Raw genomic sequence first — 18,349 nt, forward strand, 5'->3', positions numbered from 1 at the left:
ATAGATTACCTGGGGCAATAGACAAATCACAGAATGGTTTGGGTTGGAAGGGAACTTAGAGCCCATCCAGTTCCACCCCCTGCTATGGGACCCCTGGGAGGGGACATCTCCCACTGGATCAGGGGCTCCAAGCCCCATCCAACCTGGCCTTGAACACCTCCAGGGATGGAACAACCACCATTTCTCTGGGCAACCTGGGCCAGGGCCTCCCCACCCTCACAGCAAAATATTTCTTCCAAAGATCTCATCCCAATCTCCCCTCTTGCAGCTCAAAACCATTCCCACCCACCTTGTCCCTGCACTCCCTGATCAAGAGCCCCTCCCCAGCTTTCCTGGAGCCGCCTTTCAATACAACAGAATTTGCTAGCAGGAAACTCCAGTAAACTCCAATGAATTCTTAAATACTTTCCCATAAATAAAGAAAAGAAACTACAGTTCTAGAAATAAGTTAGAATTTTCATTCTTCAGTTGAGCTTCCTATAAGATTGGTCTTTACTATTATCCATAACTATTTAGAAGATGGGGGAAGTTGTGTGTTTGTAAAATTCATTTTAGGCATAGAAAATGCATTTGTCATCATTTGGTTGGATGGTGCTATGACAACCTGATCCAGTGGGAGGTGTCCCTGCCCATGGCAGGGGTTGGAATTGGGTGGGCTTTGAGGTCCCTTTCAACTCAAACCATTCCATGATTCTATAATCTGAGCATTTATCTGAAAATCCGTATTAACTGCTGGCATCATGGAATGTTGAGAAAAGCGTTTGGGATTTAGGCACTGCATTTAAGAAATTACACTTCTCATTTATCAGACTGGAAATATCTAAGGCCACTTGGTGTTCTACTTGTTGATTGAACGTGGAACATTTCTACACCAGGTATCAGAAATTCTGAAGTTCTCATTTTCCTGGCAGGATAACAGATGGATTTCTAACTTGCAGAACTGTATTTACACCTTGCTTCACTCTGGTGCATTTTAATGCAGCACACCTACTTGTTACATGAATTAAGAAGTCAGAAGTATACAAGGAAGAGACTTGGAAACCTTCATAATCCCCTGAGCACAACTCAGTTTCACTGAGAACCTTGATGTACCCGCAGTGTAAGGGCAAGCACACTCACTACCTTTCTCTGCTTCTCTTGAAGGCAAACTGAGCAAGAGTAGCAAGAGAAAATGAAAACAAACACTGTCCTTCAGCCATGGGGACTGCCAGTGAGCTACTGTAAAACTGAAAGAGGGGATCCAGTACCTGAAAGGGCTACAAGAAAGCTGGGGAGGGACTTCTTACAAAGGCTTGGAGTGATGGGACGAGGGGCAATGGGTAAAAACTGGAGAGGGGCAGATTTAGACTGGACATAGGGAGGAATTTCTTCATGATGAGAACGGGGAGGTCCTGGAACAGGTTGCCGAGGGAAGTTGTGGCTGCTCCAGCCCTGGAGGGGTTCAAGGCCAGGCTGGATGGGGCTTGGAGACCCTGATCCAGTGGGAGGTGTCCCTGCCCATCACAGGGAGCCTGGAATGAGATGATCTTTAAGGTCCCTTCCAACCCAAACTATTCTATGATTCTATGATTCAACCCCCTCATTTGTGGCATTATTTGGAATGACAGCAGGTGGCTGTAGAACTTCCACCATTCCCATTATCAGCATAGTGTAGTGTCTTGTGCATGTTCAAATCCACCTAAGGAGCATTGCAAGAGCAGTGAAGAGCTCCTTTCCTGTCACCTGAGTGTGGCTGCGTGTCCAGAAGTGCACTGGGACATCTCCAAGGCTGACTGGCACTACCTGAGCACAGTTGCTGACCCTTGCAGGTGAGGCTGCACTGGTCTAGGAGGCACCTGTGGCTGAAGAAGCAGCCCTAAACCTGGAAAAGACTCTGCTTTCCCAGGGTGGAGGTGACAGGGGGAGCATCTGCATGTCCTCTGCCAAACCCATGCTCTTCCCTGCCAGCATAAGGGTGCTTCTCCCTGCTGAAATCCTGCCTGGCATCGGAAAGCAAATGAAGAAATTCTTCACAGAAAGTGTCATTGGGCACTGGAACAGGCTGCCCAGGGAGAGGGTTGAGTCACCTTCCCTGGAGGGGTTTAAGGGACGGGTGGACAAGGTGCTGAGGGACATGGTTTAGGGATTGATGAGAATGGTTGGACTCGATGATCCAGTGGGTCTCTTCCAACCTGGTGATTCTATGATTTTATGATTCCATGATTCTATAAATGTGGGTAGGCAGGAAGCTTTGATGTGTGGGTGGATCTGCCTGCACCCAAGCACCTGAAGATAACTCTCGGCTGCTATGAGAAACCCATGAGAGGTCATGAAGGCACCATTAGGGCTGCCCAAAGTATCCTATTCAAACAAGGAACTTTCTCTGTGCCCCAGGAGAAGAGATGCACAGATGTTTAAGGAGGTGTTTAAAGGACGAGTGGACAAGGCGCTGAAGGGCATGGTTTGATGTTTGAGTGGAATGGTTGGACTCGATGATCCGGTGGGTCTCTTCCAACCTGGTGATTCTATGATTTTATGTGGTTGTTGCAAGAAGACGGGCAGCAGGGCAGAGGGGACGGAGGTTGCATTCCAGCAGCAATGCCAAATTGCTGCATAACCAGGAGAAGGAGGGCACAGAGGGGTCCTGCAAGCGAGCCAGCTTCTCAGGCAGGACCCCTCTGTGCTCCATGGCCCCTGAGCCCAGGCGATGCCAACACCCTGGCCACCCCTCTGCCTTTGGGGGAAGATGCTGCCACCTGATGCTCACACAGCTCTGGCTTTGCAGGGACAAGCGATGCTGAGACGCAGCGGGGAAAGCTCGGCTTGTTTCTTGTGCACCATCTCAGGCAGCAGCAGCAGCAACAGGAAATCCAGGAGCTCTGTGCAATGACAGGGAGGGAGAGAGAGAGAGAGAGAAGTCCCTTTGCCTTGGCTGGTGACGTTTCTCCTTCCTCCTCTTTTTTTTTTTCCTGTCCCTATAAAGAATCTCAGACTCGCATCAAACTTCCCAGTGAAAGCAAACCAAGCCCAGTGGGGTCGGGGCAAAGGGAGAGAGAAGTCCTTTTGGGCTTGCTGGCCGCCTGCGGCGTGCCCCCCGGCATGTAGCCAGCCTGGGGGACCAAGGATTCCCCCTCGTCCTGCCTTCCCGAAAACTCTGAAGGGAAAGAGTTCTTCTCCCTCCTGATCGCTGCAGCACCTGCACCTCCCTGGATAAATACATCTAAGAGGAGGTTTTCCAGTCCAGCCACCTTATCCCAAAGTCCAGGGAAGGACTGCTCGGAGCAGCAACTGGCTAGCTGGAGGAAACTTTTCACCAAACTTTTCTGGTGCTTTGCTCTGTTTTTTAACCCCTTGAGTCACTTTGCGGGCTGGGAGCCTTCTCTTCTGAGTAACACTCCCCCACCCCCCTGGCACTTAATGACTTAGAAAAGCAGGGAAATAAAGTTATTGTGAAAAAGCGGGGGAGAAACCCTCAGAGAAGAAAGGAAGGGAAAAAAAATCTGCAGCTTAAGGATGAAGCAGTGAATGGAAAGAACAATTTAACTGGAATCAACAAGTGGGAACTTCTGCACGCCTCGTTCTCCCTTCCCTTCCCGCTCGAGCCCGCGGGCTTTCAGAAACTTGTTGCTGGAAAGAAAACTTGTCCCCCAGTTGGCGAACTTCTCGCAAAGGGACAGAGCGATGGTCCCCAGGGCGAGCGCTGCCCTCGTCATCTATGCCCTTCAGGGGCTACTCCTGGTGCAAGGTAAGAGCTGCTCACGCGTGGGATTCTTGCTCTAACGGAGCGCGGTGGGGATGCTTGGTGGGGTGTATGTGCGGAGAGCCGCTTCTACAGAGCCCCTGCAGCTCTCTGCACACTCCCCCCTCATAAGGTGCCACCTTCGTGACTCACGTTTTACACCTCAAAGGGATCAGGGTTTCATCAAGAGAGATTTGGAAATAAAGGAAAGGGGAACCCCCCTCCTTGGAGTGCGTTGCACTTTAAGGATGTTATTTCTCTTTTTTATCCCCCACTCCTGATCCCCTTGAGATTTTAGCACCTGATTAAAAATAACAACTCAAGGGCTTTCATGTCTTCATGCCTCTCTCTCCCCAATGTGGGAGCATTTCAAGTCGCATTGGATGGGTTGAAGCAGAGCTCTGGTGTGTCCGGGGAGTGTGTGCAGGCTATCTGGCTTTTTTCAGGACAGAAGCTGTGTGGGCACAGAGATCTCAGGCAAATGCCTGTCTGCTCTTTGCTATTTCAATTCTCATTCACTCGGGGTTTCTCCTATTACCTAGTGCAGATGCTAGGTTAGGCTCCCTGCTCTCCAGTCTCTTTTTACCCTGCTGCAATGCCCTCTCCCCCTGGAGTCACTCCTGATTTTCACCGATATCAGAAAAGCCAAGAGGCAGGTTAATGAGATTTAGAAGGGCTTTTCCATCTGCCGTATGATTTTTCATTATCTCATTAAAGCATAAGGATTTTGCTGGATTACCCTGCTATTCATTCGTGACTCTGCAAATCTCGTACAGGAGGCACTCTGTTATTTGCTGGGGAATTCCTTCTGACACTAATGAGTTATTCTTTTTGGACAGGGAATGTATTTCACTGCATAAGACTACTGCTTCTTTAGCGTATTATAACCTTTTCATAGTTTAACATCTAGAGGATAGCTTCTGGAATCACTGTCCTTGATTTCCTTGGATTTATTCCCAGGTTTAATGTATTCCTTCTGCAGAGAGGAACTGGTTGGCAAGCACCACCCCACTGAACTTCAAATACCCCTGATGATACCTTCCCCACAGTTACCTAGAGGATAAATAGCTGAGCTGGAGATTGTGCTCCCAAGTGCTTCTCCACCTTTTCCCCTAAAAACCAGCAGCAGCAAACCTTACAGGTGACAGAAGCCCCTTTCACAAACCCTAGGGACCAGTGGGACCCCAGAGCAGGCAACCCCGCACCACACCGGGCACCAGCACTCACCCCATGAGCCGTACCTGGGCTCGGAAGCTCGCGCAGTGTTCGGAGCGTTCCCAGCTGCACGCTGCCTTAGCTTTAACATCTGAATGCTCTGGAAAAGTTGCCCGGGGAAGGCGTATTACTAGAAACCCAGTGTGATTTTCTCCAAGATGTAAATCACCGCAGACTTTCCTGGATCAGAGAGAGATAATAACAAATGTTTGGCTGAAGGGAACAAGCATGTCTTGCTGCAAATGTTCTGTGTGTTGTTAGTGAGGAGGTGGGAGGAAAGCCTGGCTAGGGATGCTGCCCTCATTTTCAGTGGTGACTTGGATCCTTACTTTCCAGGTTACTTTCCTAATAATTTTGGCACTAATAACTTTGGAATTTGTCCAGATTCACTTTCCTCTCAGTGCCAGCAACAGAGAAGGCAGAGAGAGGGCGATGTCTGCATCCATTGACAAAGAAAGGAAGGCAGGCACATCACTAACTGTCCCTGTAGGCAAGAGCTGATGATGGATTTGGAAGCAGCATTATGGATGTCAGACCTTTGTCCATCATTAGGAGAAGATAATATGTTAGCATAGTCCCCGTGTGCCCTAATTAGGCTGGAAGCCAAACTGAAATCGGGCCAGGAAGTTGGAGGATTCTGGACAGCACTGATGTTATTGAGGTATTAACTCCTCAGCCACCTTTCCCTCCAAGTGCATCTCCAACAATGAATTCAACGAGACAACCTGGGAAGGCACAGGGGGCAAAGATCTGTTCTGCAGGCTGGAGGTTAAACCTGCCAGGGGATCTCTGAGGTCAAGTTGCACCAAGGGAGGTTTAGATTGGATATTAGGAAAGATGTCTTTACCAAAAGAGAGGTGAAGCCGTGGCAGAGGCTGCCCAGGGCAGTGGTGGGGTCTCCATCCCTAGAGGGGTTCAACAACCATGTGGCCGTGACACTTCAGGGGATGGTTTCATAGGCACAGTGGGGTTGGGCTGACGGCTGGACTGGATGAGCTGAGAGGTCTTTTCCAATCTTAATGATTCTCTGATTCTATGAAAATTAGGCAGAGGTGGCGGCAGAGGCTGAGTCAAATCCAAGCAATTTCATCTGCAATGCAGATATAGAAGGTTTTACAACTCCAAAAGACATTCAATACCTGAGGTGCTGAGAGAGGACAGAGCCCAGCCGAGGGTTAGCTGACCTCCTGGATCAGCAGTTCCTGGGTGCCCAAGTGAAGGAAACAATCTTGGCTCCCAGCAAACCTTAGTGAAGGAGTCTCAGTACCCTCTCCTTCTGCAGCCGCTGTGTCATTCTTTTCTGCCCACTGGCCAAGACTGCCTAGATGTGGCATGAGTGCCAGAGGACATCACCCACAGCCACGTAGTTCATCCAGATCAAAGGATGCTCTCCTTTAGAGAACTCCTAACATCCCTAGCACTTTTGGTCCTTGTGGGTGTTTAGCAGGAGCAAAAATCATAGAATCATAGAATCACCAGGTTAGAAAAGACCCACCGGATCATCGAGTCCAACCATTCCTATCAATCACTAAACCATGTCCCTCAGCACCTCATCCACCTGTCCCTTAAACACCTCCAGGGAAGGTGACTCAACCCCCTCCTTGGGCAGCCTGTTCCAGTGCCCAAGGACCCTTTCCGTGAAAATTTTTTTCCTAATGTTCAGCCTAAACCTCCCCTGGTGGAGCTTGAGGCCATTCCCTCTCATCCTGTCCCCTGTCACCTGGCAGAAGAGCCCAGCTCCCTCCTCTCCACAACCTCCTTTCAGGTAGTTGGAGAGAGCAATGAGGTCTCCCTTCAGCCTCCTCTTCTCCAGGCCAGCCAAACATAATCCCAATAATTTTCTGCCTTATCATAAAACACAGCTTCAAAATATTGCTTGTGTTTTACATTTCCTAAGACAGTTCTGGAAGTAGCACTAAATGTTGACAATTCCCTAAAAGGAGGTTGTGGTGAGGTGGGTGCTGGTCTTCCTTCCAAGTAACAAGTGATGGGATGAGAGGCAATGGCCTCAAGTTGCTCCAGGGGAGGTTTAGATTGGATAGTAGGGAAAATTTCTCCACTGAAAGGGTTCTCAGGCACTGGAATGGCTGCCGAGGACAGTGGTGGAGTCACCATCCCTGGAGGGGTTTAAAAGATGGGCAGACAAGGTGAGACATGGTTCAGTAGTGGACAGATAGAGTTGGGCTCGATGATCTCAAAGGTCTTTTCCAACCAAATGAGTCTACGATTCTATGATTCTAATTGCCACTTTCTTTTTGCTTATTACACAGCTTATGCTCAGCTCATTAGAGCATTACTCAGGGTCTCTCTGCTCAAAACTTTGGATGTAGCAGCTATCATGCAGAATCCAACAGCTGGCACATGTAGGTACAGAGCAGGTTGGTTAAGAATAAGCTCTTTACAAAACAATCTGTGAAGAATTTTAGGGACTAGCAACATGAAAAGTTTTATATCTTTTGCCCACTGACATTATCATACGTCTTTAACATATGAGGAATCCAAGTAACTTTGCAGGTATTGGAATAAGCTCAGTAGTTTCAGTGATTTAATACTGGAAAACTAAGAAGATTCAAGAATAAACATTAACTCCTGGCTGGTCCCCTTGAAATTAACGCAAGTTCAAAATGGATTTTTTTCTTTATCTCACTTTGCACCCTCTTCTACAAACAGAATGGACTAGGATGGGCCATTTGCCTTGCTAACACAGAGGTTTCAAACATGTCATGTATCAGTAATAAGGTCAAAAGCCTCAGACTGCTCCTGGGCTGCCAGCTTGGATGCTCCCTGCGTACAGCTGGGACGCCCAGCGCGGCTCCGCACAGAGTTAGAGGCGTTTGGTGTGTTCTTTTTCCTTTCCCTGAGGCAACTAGAGCTGGAAAGTTGAGGGCTGGATAGATGACAACATGAGCTGTTGGTCGGTTCTAGTAAACCAAAAATGTGTCGCTTAATTGGTGTTATTCCGAAGCATTTGCTTTACTGTGGGAAAATGTTATAAAAAGCAGAGCAGCCTTTTTTTTTTCCAATTGTGATATATGATCCTCCTGCCAGAAGCTGCCACATTCAAACCCAACTGGAAATCTCTTTACACGATTTCATCTATTTAAGGCAAGGAAAAAAATGTAAAGTATTTCTGAATGCTCCCCGAGTGCCTAAAAACCAGTATCATACCCCAAACATACTGAGAATACAAACCAGACTGACAGCCTGTTATAAAACTTACCCTATGTTCTTTAAGAAACTATAAAACCATTTACCTGTATGCAGTTCCCTGTCGGTCTGCTAACACGGATCAACCTAAATATGAGCAATGAGGTACATCTGAGTGATGTCTGCCCTTCCATATGTTCTCTGAATTATTCATTTTGTGATTAAGCACTTGTACAAAGCAATAGCTCAGTCTACTTGAGTTTAAAGCAACAGATCAAGTCGGGTCGAATATCATCATAGAATCACGGGATTGTTTGGACCAGAACGGACCCTAAAACTCATCCAGTTCCACTCCCAGTCATGGGCAGGGATACCTCCCACTGGATGCCCCCAGCAGATTTCTCCGCTACAGTCATTGGTGGGGAATCTGCTTTTTTCCCAAGTTTGTCTTCCAAATTGCCAGTATGGTTTGAAGGAGGGTGAAAATCTGCTCTCCGCTGTCTACCTTCAGAGCTGAAACTTGTCTTTTGCTTCCAAAGACATCTGCAAAATTTATGCAGCGAGGGTAGCTTGCAAGGATCATCAGTAAAGGACAGGATGAACAAAGGAGCTGCTTTTGGTTTACATTGCAAAACAGGCTTGGGGGCAGCCACAGCAACCTGCATTTTTTAAAATGATAACAGGAAATTTCCAGGCGGCAGCATTTGACTTTCAGAGCAGGAGAAGGACAGTGATGCTCAGCCCTACCAAACCGCATGTGCTTGGTTTGATATTTCCTCCGATCAGCCTTGCTCCACCTTTCCTTTTTTCTCTGAACCAGCCTGATGCCACTGGAAAGGGAATTACGAGTGGAAGTAATTAAAAGATGTTTGGACTATCTAAACTACTGCTTGGAACAAAACAGATCTACCCATAGAGTTTTCCTTCAGAAACCACCTCAGGTCTCTGACAGAACTTGAAGGCTTCTGAGTGCCAGTTGAAGCATCCCTGTTCCTCCAGCCCCCACTTTGAGGTGCACTGAACTGTACTCAGTCACAAGAACCAAAAAAACAGGCTACCTAAATAAGCTGAAATAAAATGTGCGTAGCAGAGAATCAATCTCTGCACCAAGTTGGGCACTTGTTTAATTTTTCTTTTTCAGGACACAGAGAAAATAGTAGGAGCTGCCAAAATCAGCCAGCAAGGTGATTATCTGGAAATTGCATTTAGTATAAGCGCATGCTTGAAGCTTGCCCCAGGGAGCAGAACTTTAGCAGCAGAGAGCTTGCACTCATCAGAAAAAGGCAAGATTAGAACAAATCCTGTGAAGCAAGGGGTTTTTTTGTGTAAGAGGCGTGACCGTAGAGATTGTCCGTGAGCCACCTCCTCAAGTGGGGAAGGAGGAAGGGTCAGAGAAGGTAGAGGGTCCGATCTCGTGAGGCTGTGGAGAACATAACTGACAGCTGCCCATTTTGTGCTGAGCACGTGTGCACGGGGATGCTCAGCTCACCTGAAACCAGGTATTATCATCCATTTGGAACTGAACTGGGCAAATCTTGTGAATGCCTTTAAACGATGATCGCATCTGCTGCGTTCACCAACAAATTGAATACAAAATAAGACAGGACCTTTTGGATCAAGTCCAGTCCTGGCTTCACAGAGCTGAACCTGGTGTGATGGTGTTTTTCTTTATGGCAGCTGAGGCAGATTTGCAGCCCAAGCAGCTCGCATTGCCCTGCAAATACCCGAGCTCTGTGCTTCCAAAGGCTTTGGGAATGCAAGCAGTGAACTCTCACACTGAGGGCAGCTGAGCTACCGCCTGGTGCAGACGTTGTTAACCTTTGTATTAGGCTGATACTAACAGTGTAACACAGCTATGCACGCTGATGGATAGTGAGTAAGCCTGTGGACTGCCTTATGAGGCAGTCCCATACCCTCATCCCCAAGTCCTTGGATTAGTTAGTCTTTACAGCACATACTTTTTGCCCTCACTGCATCCTCTACCCCTTTCCTGCTTCCCCCCTTTCCTCGATGTCTCCTAAACTCCCCTCAGGGCTCAGGATTCCTTGAATTTTTACAGTAGAAAAAGCCAAGAGGAATTTCTCAGCCCTTCCATAATGGGAGGCTGTGAGTCTCTCTTCCCTGCACCAAAATGTATTTTGCCTTTAAAATTGTGTCTGATGCCCAGATTTTGGCACAGTGAGGTGGGACTGCCTGAGACCTGCAGCTCAAACTCTTGCTTTCTGCAGGCAGATGCTCTAAGCATCCCTGCTGGTCTCAATTTTACGAGAAGCAATTTTTGCGAGCCTTATCCCCAGATATCTGGAAACGCAGGAGTCACAGCAAGTACATCGGGGAAGGGAGGGGTGTGAGCAGAGCTCAGCGCTTTTCTTGTGGTTTTAAAGAGCTTGCACGGTCTCTCTTCCCTGCACCAAAATGAATTTTGCCTTTAAAGCTGTGCCTGATGCCCAGACTTCGGCAAGCCGAGGTGGGATTGATGAGACCTGCAGCTCAATCTCTTGCTTTCCGCAAGCCGATGCTCTAAACATCCCTGCTGGACTCGATTTTACATGAATCAATTTTTGTGAGCCTTTTCCCCCAATATCTGGAAATGCAGGAGGCACAGCTTGTACATAGGGGGTGTGACAGGAGCTCAGGGCTTTTGCTGTGGCTCTAAGCCGTGAAGCTTTTAGTGCTGAGGAGCGCTTGGCATTACCGAACAAGAAGGAAAGAACCTCATCTAAACCTTTGAATTATGAAAGGCTGAAGCAGCCGGTTTTCCTTTGTGCCCTGCAGGGAATGGCAAAAGCATGTGGTCCCTAAGATTTCAAACTCCAGCCAAAAACTAAACTCAGCCCCAGAATGTAAAGGAAATATAGGGACCAGCCTTCTATTTTCAGATCGCTTGCCTTTGTCTTCTGCATTTCCACATAGGTTTCCTTAGATCTTCCTGTGTTTTTCTGAACTGTGGGAACATGATTGCCAAGGAAGTGGAGAGAGGGGAGTTTTCAGCCCTGCTGGGATTGTTCTTGATTTAAGGGTCAAGGAAGCCTGACCTAGTCATTACCTGTTCCGTGTTTTACAAAATCTTCATGAATCTAAAACACTTCAGCCAAAAGGTCTGCTTCCTTAGAGCCCACAGCTCAGGAGCTGAACACCTTGAATCCTTCCTTACAGATAGCTAAGGTTAGGCTGCAGGAAAAGCACCAACCACCATGGGGCTACTTTGCTTGTTCCTCTATAGCTGTGAGGAAAATGGGACTGCTCACAGGGATATTCCGCACAAACACACACAAGCAGCTATTCTGTAAGGCATTAATCCTGTTTGTCATATCTCATTAACCAAAACCAATGCTGAATGCAATAATTCAGGAGTTAAAGCAATTCCCCCCTGTCCTTGGAAGCCTGTAGCAGGTGCTGTGATCATGGGGCTTCCTAGAATCCCAGTCCTGATCGTCAATTCTCTCACAGCTACTGGGACAAGCTCACTTTGGCCCTTTGAAGCAATAGGGATCATCCTTGAGACCTGATACTGAGCCTGGACTTCGCAGCTTTTGGGTTGGGTTGTGTAGGGGTCAGTGTTTCACAATCATGGAATGGTTTGGGCTGGAAGAGAACTGAAACCCATCCAGTCCCTCACCCTGCCATGGGCAGGGACACCTCCCACTGGATCAGGGGCTCCAAGCCCCATCCAACCTGGCCCTGAACACCTCCAGGGATGGGGCAGCCACCACTGCTCTGGGCAACCTGGGCCAGGACCTCCCCACCCTCACACCAAAACATTTCTGCCTAAGATCTCATCTCAATCGCCCCTCTTGCAGCTGGAAACAATTCTCCCTCATCCTATCCCTGCACTCCCTGATCAAGATCCCCTCCCCAGCTTTCCTGGAGCCCCTTTCAGCACTGGAAGCTGCTCTAAAGTCTCCCTGAAGCCTTCTTTTCTCCAGGCTGAACAATCCCAACTCTCTCAGCCTGTCCCCATACAGGAGGTGCTCCAGCCCTCGCTTCATCTGTGTGACCTCCTCTCCTCCAACAGCTCCATGTCCTTGCTGTGCTGAGGATTCCAGAACTGAACTGTTTCAGGCCTTTAATGTCCATTTGCCTACCCCAGTGTTTCCTTCAGGATTTATAAAATGCATTTTTCTCCTCTGCTTCTTCACTCGTTCTTCCAGCTGCCTGCAGCCACCTCCCCAAGGGGCTGTAACACATGCCCACACGGCAGCACTTGGAAGCCCTTCTTGTGGGCAATCCTAATTAGAGTACACATTCCTACAGGAAAGGACTGTTGGAAGAGATTGCCCAGAGCCCTGGACAGGAAGATGCATGCAACTGTATTTGAAAGGAGGGAAGTAAAGCACCGTGGATTTTCAGTTGCAAACATCAAGGTCTCTGTCTTTCCTTGCAGAAAAACAAACTCCCAGGTGCCGTGTTGTCCAGCGTGGGGTCACTCGGTACATCCACCACCTCTACTTAAGGAGGGGCACCCGCTCATTCACTGCCAAATATTAATACTGTCATAGAATCACAGAATGGTTTGGGTTGGAAGGAACACTCGATCCGGTTGCTCAGAGCCCCATTCAACCTGGCCTTGAACACCTCCAGGGATGGGGCAGCCACCACTGCTCTGGGAAACCTGGGCCACCTCCCCACCCTCACAGCAAAACATTTCTCCCTATGATCTCATCTCAATCTCCCCTTTTTCAGCTGGAAACCATTGCTAACTGGCAAAGATAAGGGAAATGAATTTGTGAGCATCCACTACTTAAAAGCACAGGTATTAATTATTATTATTAATAATTATTAATTATTATTATGTTATTGCTCCATAACCTGTGGGGAATATCAGAAGAAAGAATAAGGTAGCAGCCAGGTGAGGGGAGAAATGTTTTTCCCAGATCTCCTTCAGGATGTATACAAGGCACGGCAGTTGTTCCAGCTCTTGCTGCATGACACAGCAGGACAGAGATAAACAGCAAATCTGGCTAGTTGAAAGGGGTTTGTACTGTTATAATTAAAGGATGATTCAAGTGAATGTAAACAATGATGTCACCCTGAGAACCTTTTAACCACAGTTTAAGCTATTACATGGTGTGAAGCGGAGAGAATTGGCTCACCTTTTGGCCTGCTGCATTTTTTTCTCTACAAATGGATGATGTCTGGATTATTTTCATTTCATGTTCATGCACTCAGGACAAGCTCTCCTCTCAGTTACACAGGTTTAAAGCTGTAGCTTGGCTGAAGACAGTAGCTAGTCTTTGGATTTCCCTTTGTGTGACTGAGCACATTGACTGTTGTGGTCGTTTATACATTCTGTGGTAGGATCCAAGTGAGAAAAGAACTGTCTGAAAGCTGCTCTCTCACTGCATGCTTTATAAAGGTAGAAATTATACTAGAATTGCTGGAAAATCCAGCAATTAGCTGGAGAGTGAGATAGCTAAGTAACCTACTTTCTTCCTTGAGGTGAAGGAAAGCCAATGCTAGTCCCTGGACCGAGACTATAGCGAAATCCCAGCTGAGGGGGCAGCACAACAACCCCCACCACCCCTCCTGAGCACTCCAGCGTACACGCTCACTTCACATGGATTTCATAGAATCACAGAATCACAGAATGTCCTGGGTCAGACGGGACCCACAAGCATCATCCAGTCCAGCTCCTGTCCCTGCACAGGACACCCCAACATTCACACTGTGGGGCTGAGGGCCTTGGCTAAACACTGCTGGAATATTGTCAGGCTCGGTGCCGTGACTGCTTCCCTGGGAGCTGTTCCAGGGCTCCACCACACTCTGGGGGAAGAACCTTGTCCTAATGTCCAATCCAGCACATCTTCCTGCTATTCCCTCAGCTCCTGTTGTTGGTGGCCAGAGAGAAGAGCTCAGTTCCTCCTCCTCCTCCCCTGGTGAGGAAGCTGCAGAGCACAATGAGGATTCCCCTTAGTCTCCTCTTCTCTAGGATGAACAGACCCAGTGCCTTCAGCTGCTCCTCACACTCTACCTCTCTAAACCCTTTCCCAACACTGTGTCCTCCTCTGAACACTTTGCTGTAGCTTTAGATCCTTTTTATGCTGTGGTTGCAACTACCCCCAGTGCTCAAGGTGGGGCTGCCCCAGCGTGGAGCAGAGCAGGACAATTCTGCTAAGCCTCCTGGAGGCTCTCCTGCTTACAACAGCTTCCCTTCAGTCTTGGCAAATTCTCTGTTGAGTAAGGATGGAGTGACAGCTAAGAACTGGGTTTCGCCCAATAGGAATTACTGTAGAGAGTATTTAATCCCTCTGTCAGCATGAAGGGAGTGGAGCATGAAACAAGGAGGGATTCCCTGGGGCAGAGCCTCCCACTGGCTGTGATCTCAATGCAGTTGGCCCATCTCACTTTGAAAAAGCTGTGTGTTTCTCACAACTCATCATCCCACTCAGTGATGACTTTCCCAAATAGAATGATGCCGTGGCTCTCTGGGAAAATCAGGTGCACTTGTTACCGTGAAGCTGTTAATCATCCCATTAACAGTTTTATTACTTAATACACTGATACATCAGGTTCTGACTTTGTCCAGGAAGGAGATAAGCCAAGTTTTTGGCGTGATGTATTTATAGGTTTTGAACTGCTTTTGGATTTTAGGCTGTGCTCATGTTTGGACTGTTTTCCCATCGTTTCCCACCATGTCAAATAAACACGGGAAGCTTCATCCTCTGGGTCAGTTTGTACAATGTTACCCTTCCCTAATGAAAGAGAAGGGCAGGTCAAAGCAAAAGACCCAGGCTGAGTCTCCTGGGATGAGGGAACTGTCTGGGCCAAACAACTTCAGAAGGGCAGCAGGGCTTGTCAAGGGTTCCCCCCATGTGGCTCCAGACAGCATTGTACACTGCAATCCCCATCAGGGAATTTTGTTGTCACATTTGAACACTTGGAGATGTCTGAGGCCAGGTTGGATGGGGATTTGAGCACCTTGATCCAGTGGGAGGTGTCCCTGCCCATGGCAGGGGGTTGGAACCGGATCCACTTTGAGGTCCCTTCCAACCCCAACCATTATGATTCTATGATTCTATGATTCTATGATTCTATGATTCTATGATTCTATGATTCTATGATTTGAAGGAGGATGTAGACAAGGTTGATTTCTTCTTGGTATGATGAAGATATGGGCTTATTCTGATCTATAAGACTGCTCAAAGAAAAAGACCAGTAGAGTTGGTCATGGATGCCTTATATCAGCAGAGCATTTTTAGACTAGGAAGAGGAGTGACAAAGAACCCTGAAAGAAATTCAGCTTTTTGCAATGTATTAATTGGAATGTGTTCTTTATATCAAGGATAAAAATAGTTGGTATAAATTAGCCACGTGCTTCGCCTTTTTTATTGTTGTCTCCTTTGTATTTGAAGTGCCTACATAAACCACGAAGGAGTGTGCTTTCTTCTGGCTACTGATCTTGATCTCTACTGAACTTTGTGCATAACTATGGTGGTTGTATCGTTATTAAAAATAAATTACTAACCTTCTTTTCCTAATGCACTACCCAGCATGTCAGAGCTGGTATATGATATCATCTAGGGCAGGCATCCCTAAACAGGCATTGTGACATCCCATAAATCTCCAAGCAAGGCAGATGCTCCCGAGAGAAGGGCTCTCCTTTCACATCCCAAAAATCTGTGCACAATCTGGTTCAACATTCTTTCTGACAGCATCTGCAGCTTTCTGGAGGGTTTATGGCAGAAAGACAAAAGAAGAGGAAAGGAGAGAGTTTTGTATCAATCTCAGTTTTCATTCGCCAAACCTGCCCTGCAGTTTTGAGAAAACTGAGACAATAAAGCTGAAAACTTGGTGCTCACAGTGGGATTGGTGGAAAACGTAAAGCTGAGCTAGTTGTGACTGCCGCGGAGTCACATTTGATAGCCGACGTTCAAGGCCATTTGCCCTTCCATTGTAGAATATTGCAGTATAACTGTACTTTAATAGTTTAATGTAGACTTTTAAATGCTGCATGGCTTTGTGGTCTGGCACAGAGCAAAGCATCTTCGACATTCCGCTTTGCTGTCTGCCTATGCCTGGCACCTCCCTCACTCCGACCCACTTGATCTAAAAATTTTGGTCTCAACATCTTCCTGATTTGAGTGAAATCTTTATAGAAAAGTCTGGTTTTCAAGATGGTTTACATTAAGAAGATGAAGGTGTCTTTCAGAAACAGGCAGCTATTGCTTGGGAATAATCATTGTAAAATGAATGACTGGGTAGAATCATTTTGGCCAGGAGTATGAGACACAAAGCTGACAGCATGAACCACTTAGCAGAGTAAATCAGATCCATTTGTGAACACAACCAGTTGGGCCAGGGTCTAGGAGTGCCCTGGGCAGCTCACGTGGCCCATGCAGTACTGCACAACCTCCTTTAGGGGCTCAGTTGCTGCATTAAAAAAAAGCCACTAATGATTTTCTCCTTGTTCAAAGAGGGTTTAGAGGTATGTGTATTCAAATACCAGCAGTGCTGCCACCAGCCCTTCTCCTCAGGTCACTATTTCTTCTTTCCTGGGTCACACCGTGTGCAACCACACTTTGTGATTAAGAAGCTGGAAATCACCTTATCAATAAACTAACCCTTTTTCTGACCAAAAAGCCAAGTGTAATCTTCAATCCAGAGTCCTGTGCTTGACAAACTGTATGGGGGAAATACTGGAGGTGTTATTCTACAACTCTGGAATTGCTGGTACAGGTTCTGGACATTTCTGATGTGGTGGTTAGGCTCTCCCTATGCACTCCCTATGCATCCTTGGAGAAGAAATGATAGTTAATATTGACATCATTAAAGCCCTCACCAGTACGGTTCAGGATAAACACTCTACCTTGATGAATCAGGCAGGTAATGTGTTGCAAAGCCGTTGCCTTGGGCTGCTGATTCTTTTAATTCCCAAACTGACCAATATAGCTGGTCTTGTCTGGTACTATAGTGCACAGTCTCCTTAAATTTAGAGCTAGGCTGACCAGACTTCAAAAGAGACAGTAAAACTGTTAAAGAGCATCATTAGGTGAGCCCAGAACAGCCTAATTCCCTCAGCCCTCTTTCCTGGTTTAAAATCTTTCTGCTTATCTCGCTTCTGGTCTTGACATCTGCTGGTGGTGAAAGCAAAGTAGTTATGTTTGGGCATGGTGGGATGGAAGGAGGGTGTCTCACATGCTGATCTTGCCACATACACGATAAAGGAGCTGAGAGTAACTCACAGAATACATAGGGCAAAGGTCTCTTTCTTGCACTCTTTCATTTCCTGATCGAAGTGCTGTCCTTTAAAGTGCATTGTACTGCTCGCCTTTGAAAGGCTGCCTTTTTGTTTTGATTCTATATTGTTCTAAGTTAAATAGTAGGAAAAGAGAAATCTCTGCCACCATAACATTCTCTTATAGGTCTATTCATTATAGATCCCAAGAGGAAACCAGGCATTCCCCCAGACAATGCTCTGATATACAAACGAGCATACATTAACTTTCTGGGGTTGTATAGTTCATTCTGGCTGCATTTCCTTTTCATTCTTAGGAACACAGATCCAGGCATAATTTGGTTTGATGTCTTCCTCTGCCTTGAACTGCTGTCTTGTTAGACATACTGCACGTCCAGCAGCCTCTCTGCAGCCGAGGCCTGGAGTGGAAGAGCTTCTGGGAGATGGATCGTGCATCGAGGGGTGTTCCTGGAGTGAGCAACAGGGCCAGGAGCAGAGGAGACCCAGGTCTGCAGGGTTTTGGCTAAACTGAGTGAGGGATGTTGGGGTGGCTCCTAGCCAGATGCCACGTTCCAAATCAACAAGGCTGCCAGATGTATTGGACAAAAGCCATGACGTTTGAGTAACTCAACTTTGGTCCTCTGTCCCTTAACAAACACCTTAGGGGAGCACTAAGTCCAGAGCAGGGGCTGCAGCAGGGTAGGATGCAGCAGTCTCTGGGTGGGAAACAGTTGATGCAATCATAACTGTGTTCACTGCACTAATTAGCATGGACATGTTGCTCTGTTGCTGCCTGAACCGTGCTCTTCAGCTTAGTGGGTACCCACACAGACCTCTAGCGCTTTAGGCACGTTGGCATTGCGTTCCCCTCTGTGGCAAAATTAGGTTCTCTGCTTTCATGCCTCTGCTCTTCTTCAGTAAACCTGGGAGATGAGCATTTGCCTTCATCTCTGGAAGAATAAGGTGATAAATGCTTTGAAGAGAAAAAGCAACTCAGGAACTGTGGTAGATTTACTTCACCTTTCACCTCCATCACCAGAGAAAAAGCCATTTTTAGCTACAAAGATACTGAGGCATTTAAGGTTGTCAGGATT

General features: G+C 47.2%; 1 protein-coding gene across 3 annotated transcripts in view; it reads left to right on the plus strand.

The window, feature by feature from the left end:
- Window positions 1–3,004: 3,004 nt before the first annotated feature.
- Window positions 3,005–18,349, plus strand: part of LOC138726229 (vascular endothelial growth factor receptor kdr-like) — a 149,150-nt gene continuing 133,805 nt past the window's right edge. The window contains exon 1 of one of the 3 annotated variants that reach the window (XM_069867788.1): window positions 3,005–3,724. In XM_069867788.1, coding sequence (XP_069723889.1) covers window positions 3,661–3,724 — 64 coding nt within the window. In that variant the 5' untranslated portion in view covers window positions 3,005–3,660. Of the gene's footprint in view, window positions 3,725–4,252; window positions 4,273–18,349 lie in introns of those variants that run through there. The other 2 variants (XM_069867789.1, XM_069867790.1) reach the window with 2 other exon arrangements.

This window comes from Phaenicophaeus curvirostris, chromosome 13, assembly GCF_032191515.1.
Source record: "Phaenicophaeus curvirostris isolate KB17595 chromosome 13, BPBGC_Pcur_1.0, whole genome shotgun sequence".
Taxonomy (NCBI): Eukaryota; Metazoa; Chordata; class Aves; order Cuculiformes; family Cuculidae; genus Phaenicophaeus; species Phaenicophaeus curvirostris.